Source organism: Phyllostomus discolor, chromosome 4 (assembly GCF_004126475.2).
Source record: "Phyllostomus discolor isolate MPI-MPIP mPhyDis1 chromosome 4, mPhyDis1.pri.v3, whole genome shotgun sequence".
In the NCBI taxonomy this organism is placed as follows: Eukaryota; Metazoa; Chordata; class Mammalia; order Chiroptera; family Phyllostomidae; genus Phyllostomus; species Phyllostomus discolor.
In genome coordinates, this window is record NC_040906.2 from 126,644,144 (window position 1) to 126,657,115 (window position 12,972).

The 12,972-nt window shown below is 36.6% G+C and overlaps 1 protein-coding gene across 1 annotated transcript in view; it reads right to left on the reverse strand.

Moving 5' to 3' along the window:
* HMGCLL1 (3-hydroxymethyl-3-methylglutaryl-CoA lyase like 1) overlaps window positions 1-11,386 on the reverse strand; it is a 181,578-nt gene extending 170,192 nt beyond the window's left edge. The window contains exon 1 of the mRNA XM_028509770.2: window positions 9,516-11,386. Coding sequence (XP_028365571.1) covers window positions 9,516-9,623 — 108 coding nt within the window. The 5' untranslated portion in view covers window positions 9,624-11,386. The remainder of the gene's footprint in view (window positions 1-9,515) is intronic.
* Window positions 11,387-12,972: the final 1,586 nt, after the last annotated feature.

Here is a 12,972-nt window from a genome sequence, read left to right on the forward strand (position 1 = left end):
TGGTTCGCAGCCCACACTCAATCCACTGAGCTACGCCAGCCAGGGGAAACAATTATTTTCAAATATAAAAATCAACTGTTTGCACATCACGCACATGCACAGACAGATATAAACACATGCATTTGGACAAGAGGATCACCAAACACACGGAACGCTTTTTGAGTAAATTAATAAAACATGTACATGTCTTAAAAAGCTCATTAGTGAGTGAATGAGACTGATTATGAATGAATGAACCAGGACAAAATGAAGTAAAAGATAAGATTAAAAAAGAAAAGGTTAAGAAGGAGTATATGTTTACCAAATTCAGGCCCATAAATAGAAAGATAGGAGGTAAACTAATACCAGTAGAGATAATATATTATAAAGGAAATATAATCATTCACTGATTCATTAATTCAACAAATGTGCTGGACTATGCCACACGTACAAAAGGAGTAATTAGCATATTGCTTCTCTAAAGTCAGATACTAAAGTTGGGCACAATATTACTTTTCATATTATTTTAAAAATATCTAGCCCTGGCTGGCATAGCTCAGTGGATTGAGCGTGGGCTGGGAACCAAAGTATCGCAGGTTCGATTCCCAGCCAGAGCACATGCCAGGGTTGCAGGCCATGACCCCCAGGCAACTGCACATTCATGTTTCTCTCTCTCTCTCTTTCTCCCTCCCTTCCCTCTCTAAAAATAAATAAATAAATCTTTAAAACTGGCTGGCGTAGCTCAGTGGATTGAGCGCAGGCTGCAAACCAAAGTGTCGCAGGTTCAATTCCCAGTCAGGGTACATGCCTGGGTTGCAGGCCATGACCCCCAGCAACCATACATTGATGTTTCTCTCTCTCTCTCTTTCTCCCTCCCTTCCCTCTCTAAAAAATAAATAAATAAAATCTTTAAAAATATTTTTAAAAATATACTTTAAAAAATATCTTCTCTATACCTCATAATTTATATTTATAGTGGAGACCACTAGAATAGTCTGTTTTTCATAAGACACTACTTTTTATGGAGCAGCCAATCTTTTCATCTTTTTATTTTTGAACTTTGAATTTTTATTCTACACAAACTTCCAGCTACCAGATGAATGAGTTGTAGGAATCTAATGTATAGAGTAATTAGTATAGTCAATAAAATTGTATCAGATACTTGAAAGTTACTGTGAGAGTACATCTTACATGTTCTTGCCACAAAAAAATGGTAATTATGTGAAGTGATGCAAGTATTAACTAAAGCTATAGTGCTAATCATTTTGAAAAAGTGTGTCAAATTTATAAACCTTAAAGTTATACAATGTTATAATTCAACAAAGATGCAAAAATAAATGAAAAATAAATAAATAGTTATTCTAAACAGTTGTCATGGCACTGTACCTACTTCAAATATTTGTATTATGGTAAATATATTTTTATATTTGAAATTATATTGCACAAGTAGTATTTTCTACATTTTCCCAGTTATACTGTTAATCTTTCAACTAGCTTATTTGGAGCAAACAACTTATTGAGAAAACCCAGAAAATCTGTACAATATATTAATGGAAAACAGTTGTTTGATAGCCTCAGCACTGCCAAGGCAGTGAGTGCTTCAGTGGCCAATATACCACGCAGAAGGAAAACATAAAGTAGTAATACCAACATTCAGCACCACTTTTCCTCTTGAGACGTCTGCCATTCTCTTGCAGCTGGGAAGATCATCAGAGCTTCCAGGAGCCTTAGTGGCTAAGGAGGAAATATTTTGAGTTCAGGTCCCAATGAGGAACATACACACTGCTAAATATCCTAGGCCTTATAGTTAGAACCCCTGAAGAGCTACGAAATAAAAAGGGGAAGAGAATAAGGCAAGCCCTCGGGAATGACACAGATTCAGTCTCAAACCAGCTAAGCATCTGACTGGCTCAATGTAAGCTATCCATACATTACTGCCTGCTAGAAGCAAAAGGTAACTATTTCCTGTACCTCACACCTATTGGGATAGCTATGATCAAAAACTTAAGAAATAACATGTTGGTGAGGATGTGGAGAAAAGAGAGCATTTGTGTACTGTGGGAATATAAATTAGTGCAGCCACTATGAAAACCAGTATGGAGGATCATCAAAAAATTAAAAATAGAACTACAATTTGGCCCAGCAATTCCACTTCTAGATATTTATCCAAAGAAAATGAAATCACTACCTTGAAAAGATACCTGCACCCCATGCTCACTGCAGCATTATTTACAAGCTAACACATGAAAACCACCTAAGTGTATATCAACAGGTAACTGATATACACACATAAAATTGAATATTATTCAGTCATAAAAAGAACTTTGTCATTTGTGACAAGATAGATGGACCTTAGGGTATTGTGCTAATGAAATAAGTCAAACACAGAAAGACAAAAATTGTATGATCATACTTATATGTGAAATCTTAAAAAAACTAACTCATGAATACAGAGAACAGATGGCAATTTCCAGAGGCAGGAAGCAAGGAATGAGTAAAACAGTGGAGGTTGGAGAGAGAGTGGTGTAGATAATCCTTTCTGGAGAAGGACAGTATCACTCACTGCATAAATTTTGTCTATAATTTTTTCATATCAGTTGTCATGATAAACTCAAAATTGAGTAGGCATTCCAAGATGATAGATTCATGAAATAGACCCACAGAAGATCTGAATATGGGTGTTAGTTATCAGACATGAAACTTGAAATAACTCAGATAAATATTTAAATATTTATGATAACATGGAGCATTATGGTTTTAAAAATCATGTAGAAATATGTTAATTCAAAATTATAACTAAAATTAAGAACTCAATAAATTAAATTAACAGCAATTTAGAAAAAGCTGAAGAAGGAATTAGTAAAATGGAATATAGGTGATAAGAGAATATTCAGACTGAACATGGAAAGAAAAAAAACAATGAAAAATCAAACAATGGGTGTAAGAAGTAAATTGGGCCCAGGGAAAATTCTGAGATTTTTCAAAATATGGGTTTAAAGGGGGAGTCATAAGAAAGCAGAAGCAATACTTGAAGAGAAATGACTGAAAAATTTCCAAAATATATGAAAGCAACATTATTCAGGCATGGATTCAAGATGTGCTATGAACCATTAGTAGATACAATAAACAAATAAACAAACAGATAAATCTAGACACATCATAGTCACACTGTTGGATATCAAAGACAATGAAAATAGAATAAATGATACATTATTATCAGAGAACCAAAAATAAGACTAGTAGCTGATTTCACTGTCTCTGGCTTTCATTGCATTTGTTAAGAAATCTTCATGTTTTTTACTGATGTCATGTATTTAAGTTCTTTATAGGGAGTATATACTCATAGTCAATATTCATTTATATGAAGGTCTGTCCAGAAAAAGTCGAGCCATTGTTAACATAACAAGAACACTTTGTGTGACATTGATGTAACCTGGCAGCCAAGGAGAGTGGACTGGAATGTGCATGGGAGAACAATCAATTCGCTGTACTAGTCAGTGGGGGCAGTGCTCACTGAGCACCCTTGAGTGAGCATGTGTACTGTAGCATTCAAAATGACTGAGAGAGTAGAGAAATGAATCTGCATGGAATTTTGCATTAAGCTTGAACATTCCTCTGCAGAAACTATTTGGATGATTCAGAAGGCTGCAGCTAGGGGCAACTGATGATTGGAGGCTTATCACAACAGTGCACTCGCTCATACATCATGTCTCATACAGGGATTTTGGGCAACATATCAAATCACCCAGGTAACTCAGCTCCTGTACAGCCCAGATGGTGCCCTGCAACTTCTCGTTTTTCCTGAAACTAAAATCACCTTTGAAAAGGAAGAGATTTCAGATCATCAATGAGATTCAGGAAAACAGAACCAGGCAGAGATGGTGACTGGGAGAACTATGTGAGGGCCCAAGGTACCTAGTTTGAAGGTATCCTATGTACAATGTTTCTCTCCTTTTTTAAAGATTTTATTTATTTATTTTTAGACAGAAGCACTGTCCAGGGCCTATGTACAGTATCTTCTTCGATAAATGTCTCTATTTTTCATAGTACGTGGCTGGATACTTTCTGGTTGGACCTCATACTTATGCACATTATATTTATATACATATATGTATATATGTGTATATCAAAATAAATGTAATTTCAAAGATTAAAATGATTCAGCTGATTTTTTTACTAATGAAAATATAAAGCAAATACCTCTATCTGAAGGAAATTACTTCAGATGAAAGAATGGAAATGAAGAATGGTAAAGAGCAAAGGAAAAAAAATATGTGCATAAATATAAATGTATGTTGACTGTGTACAGATATACATATATAACAAATACATCATGTAGAAAAGTAGTATAAACAACAATATGAAAAGCAGAAGGCAGAAAATGGAGTTATTTATGTTTGCATTTTAGTAGCTGTAAGAGCACTAATTTAAATAATATGTTCATAAGTCAAGGCTGTGTGTTGACATAGCAACTAAAATTGCAGGGAAAACAGTATATAATAACAAACTACTGCAGAGAGAAAACAAGTAATAAAAAGCATATAATTTCAAACGAAACAAAAAAAATGGGCAGGGTGAAAAAAGATGCACAGAACACCTGAGACAAATAGAAAACAAACAATGGAATGGGATGTGGGTTCCTTTCCAAAAATTCCTCCCCAGTCATTCTAAGGTATTTAGTAAATGTACTAAGAGCTGTGTAGTTGCAAACTAAAAAGTATATAGTTACCATATCCTCTGATTAGATTTAAGCAGAAATATAGTACATTTAGGTAAATTCCAGAGATCCATTAATACCAAATACTTTACTTTTGATCACAATTTTTGGTGACAGCAAATGTAACTTAAAGGATCAGGATATGATGTGAAATAACTATAAATTTAATCTCATAATCTACAATTTGCTTTTATCAATCTAATACATTTGAAAGACTGTTAGTGTTAGAACTGAGAACCTTGGGAATTTATCGTTGCAATGGGGTATTAATATATGAAGGAACTGTGCTATCACTTAAGCAGCACTTGAAAATCAAAAAGGGATTGCTCTACCAGAAACTTAAGTATAATCAAAAACTTAAAAATATACTAATTAAGCCAGGTTCAATACACCTATTTTATATGAGACAAAAATAAAAAATAATACAGGCCCTTAGACACACTTTACAACACAGTATGATTAATTTTAACTTCTTGGTCTATCAAGGAAATCTTCTGAAAAACCAATGTCATCAGCAAAACCCAGAGACTCAAAGCATTTAATTAGTGGAGCTGTGGTAGTGTAAGCTTTTAATGCACAATGACACATTTTTTTAAACTTGGTAATAAATTATTAAACCCTCAAAAGGGTGCCTGTGTATTTACACATACACACACCCAATATTTAATTCTACCCCAATAATTTATCATGGACACATTATTATCTCTAATGTATAGACTGAAAACTTAAGGTGTAGTCAGGCCTGCACAAAATCACAGAACAAATGTGTCGCAGAAAAGAGTCAAGGTTTTCAGTTTTCTTCTGTACAGCACATGAGTCTTTCAAAATACAGTCTGTCTGTCCTAACTGCAATCAAATTATTTCTTTGGGTTTTTTATTCTTGGATTTTGTTCTTTGTTTTTTGTTCTTTGTTTTTTGTTTGTTTGTTTGTTTTAATGTTGTTCAAGTACAGTTGTCTCCATTTTCAACCCACCACAGCCTTCCACCCCAGCCACCCCCACCTCCCACCCTTGAACCTACCCTCTTTGGTCTTGTTGTTGTGGAGAAAAGGGAACCCTAGTGCACTGTTGGTGGGGATGCAGACTGGTGCAGCCACTGTGGAAAACAGTATGGAATTTCCTCAGAAAACTAAAAATGGAACTGCCTATTTTGACCTGGCAATTCTACTGCTGGGATTACATCCTAAGAACCCTGAAACACCAATCCAAAAGAACCTTTGCACCACAATGTTCATAGCAGCACAATTTACAATAGCCAAGTGTAAGAAGCAACCTAAGTGCCTATCAGTAAATGAGTGAATCAAAAAACTATGGTACATTTACATGACAGAATACTACACAGCAGAAGAAAAAGAAGGAGCTGCTACCCTGTGCAACAGCATGAATGGATATGGAGAGCTTTATGCTAAGTCAAATAAGCCAGATGGTAAAAGACAAATACCATATGATCACACCTATAAGTGGAACCCAATCAACTAAACAAACAAGCAATCAAAATATAACCAGAGACAGAAATAAAGAACAAACTGACAGTAACAGAGGGGAGGGGGAAGAGGGATAATGCAAACAATTTCAGAGCACAGGAGTTCTGTTCAGGGTTTTCTCTGCAGATTTACACTTAGCAATTGATTAAGCACTGTGCTGTCATTTCACAGCCTCCAGAATCCATCTTCAGCTCTTCTCCTCATCAAACCATGACTGGGTTCCATCAGATGAAAATATAAGATATAAACAGTAATAATACTTATCATCCATCACTAAGACCAAACTTTACTGACCATGTATTCATTCTATAACCTTGGCATTCATTTAACAAATATTTACCATTGTACTATAAAACACCAATCATTGTCTTGAACCCTGAAGAGTACTAAGAAGAATTTCATGGTCCCCATAAGTACGTGATGCTTATGGGCTAGAAAGGTAAACATTCATTCATTTGTTCATTTAACAAGTATTTATTGGCTATCAAAAATTAACTAGACATTCTGTTAGATGCTGAGTATCCTGTGAATTTTGTCCTTACTTATATGATGCTTAGAGTCTGGTAGGAAGTTAAACAACAAATAATCACAAAAAAACTTATAATCTATATTATACACGAAGATTAGTGCACTGTGCAATGTATGATAACAAGGCTACTTGACTTGAGAACCAGAAAGATTTCATGAGAAAGAACATTTGAGTTGAAATCTAAAGGATGAATAGAAGTTAATTAGCTGGAAAGAATGTTGCCAGTAGAGGGGAAAACAAGTGAGGACCAAGTTACCAAAGGAAACATTACTAGGGAACTCAAGGAAGGCCACTCAAAGAAGAGTGTAGCTTAAGGTAATGTTGCAGAGAGATGCAATGAAAAGAGCATCTGAAGTTTCAGAGAACACACTGAGAGTGTTGGTGTTCATTCCTAAAAGCTATGGCAACTTAAAGGAGGTTGTGAAAAAAGGGAAGAGCATGATTCTATGTGAAATAGAAAACATCTACCTAGCTATAGAGATAGTGGGTTGGAGAAGGATTGCAATAGTCTAAGTCCATGCGAGAAAATGCCATTTTTAACCCGACTGCAGCAGTAAAGTTGGAAAAACAGATGTCTTTGAGAGAAATTCAAGAGCTAAAATAGCAGGACTTAGTGGCACTTTGGATGTGGGGAAATGAAAATAAGGAGCTCCCGGTTTGTGACTGGCAGGACTGAATGAACTGTGATGGTGTTCCCTGTGATAGAAAATATTAGAGAAGGTCTGGCATTCTAAGGAGAAGAACATGAATTCAATTTTGGAAATGTTCAGTTGGAATCACTTTGGAGATATTCAAGTGACGATGTCAAGTGAGTAGCTAAACATCTGGACTGGAACTTAAGTGAGAGATGGGAATATAAATCTGGAAAACACTGATACACAAATAGTAACTGAAACAGTGAGTGCGAATAAGAAGTCATAAAGAACCTGAACAGTTAGCCAGATACAGGTCACTGAGCCATTCTGGTTCCAGACTGAGGAACTGGAGAAACAGGGCTTAAAACACTAAGGGTGTTGTTAAGCAAAAGCCAAGGAATATAATAAGTTACAGAGTCAAGCATCAGGTGTCAATGCTGCTCTGAGTTCAAATCAAGTAAGCATAAAAAATTACAATTCAATAAGGCTGGGACTAAAAGGGAATTATGTATAAAATTCCATAAAAGCCCATAAAGGGGCACTAACTCTGTAAGTAGAAGAGAATTGGTCAAAAGAAGTGACATTGAAGCTGTGTTCGAAGAATGAATAGGAGTTTCCCAGGCAAAGCAGTTGGGGGATAAAAAGGCAATTTTAGAGATGTTGCTATTTCTCAAAAAGGAACAAAAAGCCTTCATTAGGCTAGTGAATATCAAAATCCTATTTCTGACATTCCTTGATCAGTCATCACAGTCATTTTCAATTATCTTAGCTTCCACAAACAGGGCAAAGCAGACAACCTCACGCAACAGCCTGGCTTCAATTAATTGTCCCCAAAGCCCACAAAATCAGACCATGGCAGGGGACAAAGAAATATAATGTTAAGCCAGCAACAAAAGTCATATAAAGTCTCAGACTTAGGGAACAAAAGTTGAGAATTCTGAACTGATTATGTAACAGAATAAATATTAAAGTTAACAGGAAAGTTATAAAAAATCAAATTAAAATGTAGTAAAATTACATACAAAGACTTGTGAACAGATGAAAAGATAAAGAGCAACTCTCCTTCTCTTGCATTGTCAACAAGAGCTTTGAGTCATAATCAAGGCCATCTTTTAAGAGAATGAGAAGCAAAGTATCTTTTAGAGAATCCACAAATGACAAATGCTAACTTCCTGTTTGTGAATTCCAATTTCACATACTGAACTGAGAACACTCAAAATGTAAAATGATAGGAAAACTGATAACTAACATTAGAATAGTTTATTTAAAGAAACAGTAAAATTGTGCTTACCTATTAAAATAAAATATTATAATACAAGTTATTATTTTGTTTACATGATAAATCAGGGATCAACTTTTTCTGCATCCAGAAAAATTCAAAAGAAATGCTAGCTAACCTCCCAGTGTCTCTCCCTTTCGCCATGGTTTAACATTCACATAACAATTATCACTGATATTAATTTGAGAAACTTTAAGTTTCAAGGGAAAAGTTAATATACATAATAAATAAATATATAATATTATATATAAATATGTTGTATATGTATAATTTACCTGCTATCTCTGGTTGAGAATGCATTAAATCACATGTATGTGAATACTATTAGGTTGCCTTTGTTTAAAAATGGGCTTTCAGGTATCACATGGGGTTAATTTTGGTCTGAAATTGCTGGGTTTTTTACCATTTTTCCAAGCTTACTCAAGTGTGTTGAAGCATAACTACCTTAGGAATTAATGGTATGATGGATAATTTCATCCTACCATGTTTTCCTAACCTTCTATGTTGGCTTCTTTCCTTTTTCTGCTTCACATTCTGGCAAATTTGTCCTCTTTGTTACACAATACAAGAAGGCAACTGAAAATAAGGGTACTATCCTTGGCTGACTGCCTACAGCTACAAATGATATTATGTAATTCATTCCTTCCAACAGAAAAACAGAAGGAACAGTTTCCTCTAGGGACCAGCAAATGGCCACAGGTAAGGATTTTGCTGAGTCCGATCTGTAGGGCGGGTCTACATGTTCAGAGTTGACGGGAAACCTTCTAAGGGGTCACTCCTAACAGGACAGACTGCTGCAGTAAGGGCCTTGAAGTGCAGAAGTGACATTATAGGGGCAAAGGCCGGTGGCAGTGTGCAAGAGGATGGGGACACTCTGGGCCTTGAGTTGGTACCTGTGAGGGGTCGAGCACCCCAGTCACTGAATCCGCGATCCAAAGATGCTCCCGGAGAAGCTGCTGGTAGCTGAGACAGTGCTTCACTGCAGATGGCACATTCCCCATGGCAGGGCCGGGGCTGCAGTCGGCGATAGGTAGGAACCTGGAGGAGAGGGATGCGGGGCGGGCACCGCCCAGCGAAACTGCGCCAGCTCAGGAGCGCGTTCTCGTGCGCCGGCGCCGCGCACCAGCCCCGCTCTGCACACTGCGGCGGCGCCTAGGAGGCGGAGAGCACAAAGTGGCCGCGCCCGCGGCTCGGGAAGTACCTGTGCAGAATCCTGCGATACCGGAACCAGAAGAGAAGAAGAACTAAGTCAACGTTTGTTCAGGTGTGGCGCATTTTCCACACTGCACAGGGCTAGCAAGCGGGGCTGATTGCATCTGCACATGACCCACCTAATTGACTTCTCACCTGATTCAGATCCTGTGAAGAAAACGAGGGGTTAAATAAAAGAAAGAGAGGCATGTATTTTGTGTTGGTGAGTGCTCATTCCCAGCTGCAGCCTTTTGCGTTCAGTGTAGATTTGTCCAGCGTTGAACTCATTTGACATTATGCTTGATGACAATAAACTCGATTTAAAAATATTTGGAGGCAATTTGCAAGGACCAGACAACAGTTTAATAAAGAAGAAAATAGTGAAGGTACAAAATTAGAGATGTCACACATAACTTGGTAAGTCAGTAAATTGTCAATAAATTGATAATACAAATTATGCACTAAAATGGGTTGCTTAAGAGACAAATCGCACAAAATTTTTGAAGCCCTAAAGGCTAAGGACACTCGAACAGGAGTGATCTTGATGGTGAGGAGGTTGGGAAGACTGGTCCTGGAACAGACCACCTCCCTGCCTCCCCCTTTCTCGCAAGCATACTCACATGGCATGGACCCAGTCTACAACTCCTGGAAATGGGTTCAGCAGCCTGCAACTGAATAGAAATATTCATCAATAAGTCTTGTGCAGCCACAAGTGCACGGCTAGGGATACCAGTCAGTCTCACAGGTTGCTCCAGCAAATAGAAAAACCAGGAGCTGACTGATAAACACACAGTTGCATAACCAGATGATAGGGTCCAAAGATCCAAAGAATACATTGTAAATGTAATGCAAGCACTTTTAGACAGAATTTAACACCCAGGATAAACAAAACATTACTACTTGTGAGGGTGATGAGACTCCCACTAACAACTGAAATCAGGAATTAGGGTATGAAAGAGAAAAGAACGGGAGAGGTATCCTGCAGATTCTTTAATAGAACAGCACTGAAAAGGTCAAGGAGGATTGAGGGGATCTTAGACCTCTCAGAACCTTGACCACAGAGAGGGACCTTGGAGAACATGCTCTGAGCCACCAAAGGGACATCATGCGATTATTAGACACCTTTAAAACTCTCTAAAACACCACAAATCTCAATTGTTATTTATTTGAACATGGCCGTTTTATAGGTATATATCCATGGGGTTAAAGCTCTATAATGTTGTTTTCAGCAGAGCTCAACTGTTAATTATTTTAATACAATTGAAATGCAGCATACAGGTTGCATCAATATCTAGTATGGTTTTTCTCCCCCTATTGTAATTCTATAATAGGTAACATGGTATTTGAAAGAATTTAAAAGGACCCAACTTGAATAACAGTAATTTAGCAAACTATATGAGGGGGACCCCCCAAAACAGACTTTATTTATAAAAAGTTGTATATTTATTCCTAAATGTAAACTTCAGTCACTTTTAAATACCTCTCCATTTGACCCAATACACCTATCAAGACCTTTTTCTCACTGCTCAAAACAGTTTTTTAATTCATCCATTTTTTATGCTTTTTAGTATTTCTTCTGTTTTTTGTTTCACCTCTTTCACATTGGCAAAATATCCTTTGAGGAATTTTTTCATCCAGGAAAACAAACAAACAAAAAAGTTGCTAGGGGTGAGATCTGGTGAATAGGGAGGGTGGGGCATGGGTGTCAGGCTGTTTGGGGTCAAAAACTACTGAACACTCAGCGTGGTGTGGGCAGGTGAGCTCATAAATCACCTGTCACAAAGTGGGCAAACACATTGAGAGTCTTCAGTAAAAATTCACTGAAGCCAAGCACAGCCTCTCACAACAATGCCATTTGCTATACTGATACAGAATACTCACCTAGCAGGAGAAGCCTGTACTACAAGGAGCCCACCTTCCAGAAGATAATTCCATTTTTGGTGTGGGGGGGTCCCTCCTGTAATGGAGTCAGTTGTTCAAATCTTGAAAAATATTTGACAATTAAAATTGAAGCCTAAACTTCAGGAGAGTATGACCTCTGAGATAAGTTCTACGATCCTTTGCTACAGAGAAAAAAAATACCTAGAAATAATCTTTACTGCTTAATAGTTTTCGGAATATGAAGGATTTTAAAAAAACTTATTCCAATTACTTTAGCATTGTAATAGTTTTTTACAACTTTTATAAATATGAAAGTATTTCTTGATAGCTTTATTTTAATGAATTTTATATGGAAAAATCCTATAAAATAAAAATTTAAAATATAGTTCCTGTAAATACCAAAATCATTAGTGATAGTAAAGACCAAATATCTTAAGGATGTTTATTCTTAGAAATAAAAAGGAATAAAAATATATGCTTTTGCTGGAAAGTACAGTATGATTAAATCTAATAATGCTTAAAATGCATGAATTTGAACAGCTTCAAATTATAAATGTGAAGTTAGTACTAGTGCACATCCTCCCTGTTTTTATGATTACAATGAAAATTCTCAATATGTATCTTCATTATTGCAAATCTAAAAAGCTCCAGGTATAGTAGGTGATATATTTCTCTTCCCTCATATGGTAGGTTAAGAAATGGCTCCATCAGAACAGCAAAGGAGTCATGTGTTAAAAGTCACAAATTTGGTTAGTTGCATATCCTTTTTTAAAATTATTATTTATTCTATTACAGTTGTCCCAATCTTTCCCTTTTGCCCACTTCCACCAAACCAACCCCTGTCACCCACAGTCAGTTCCCTCTCCATTGTCCATGTTCATAAGTTATTCATACATGTTCTTTGATTAGTGCCTGCCCCTTCCTTCAACATCTTCCCCTCACCCCTCCACTTCTCCCTTCCTACAGCTGTCAGTCTGCTCTGTTCCATATTTCCATGTCTTTGGTCCTATTTTTCTCACTAGTTTATTTTGTTAATTAGATTACAGTTACAAGTGAGGTTATATGGTGTCTGTCTTTCACCAACTAGCTTATTTCACTTGGCATAATAGTCTCCAGTTCCATCAATGCTGTTGCAAAAAGGTAGTAGTTCCTTCTTTGTTTCTGCTGTGTAGTATTTCACTGTATAAATGTACCACAGTTTTTTAATTCATTCATCTACTGATGAGCACTTAAGCTGTTTCCAATGTTTAGTTATTGTAAATACACTGCTATGAACAT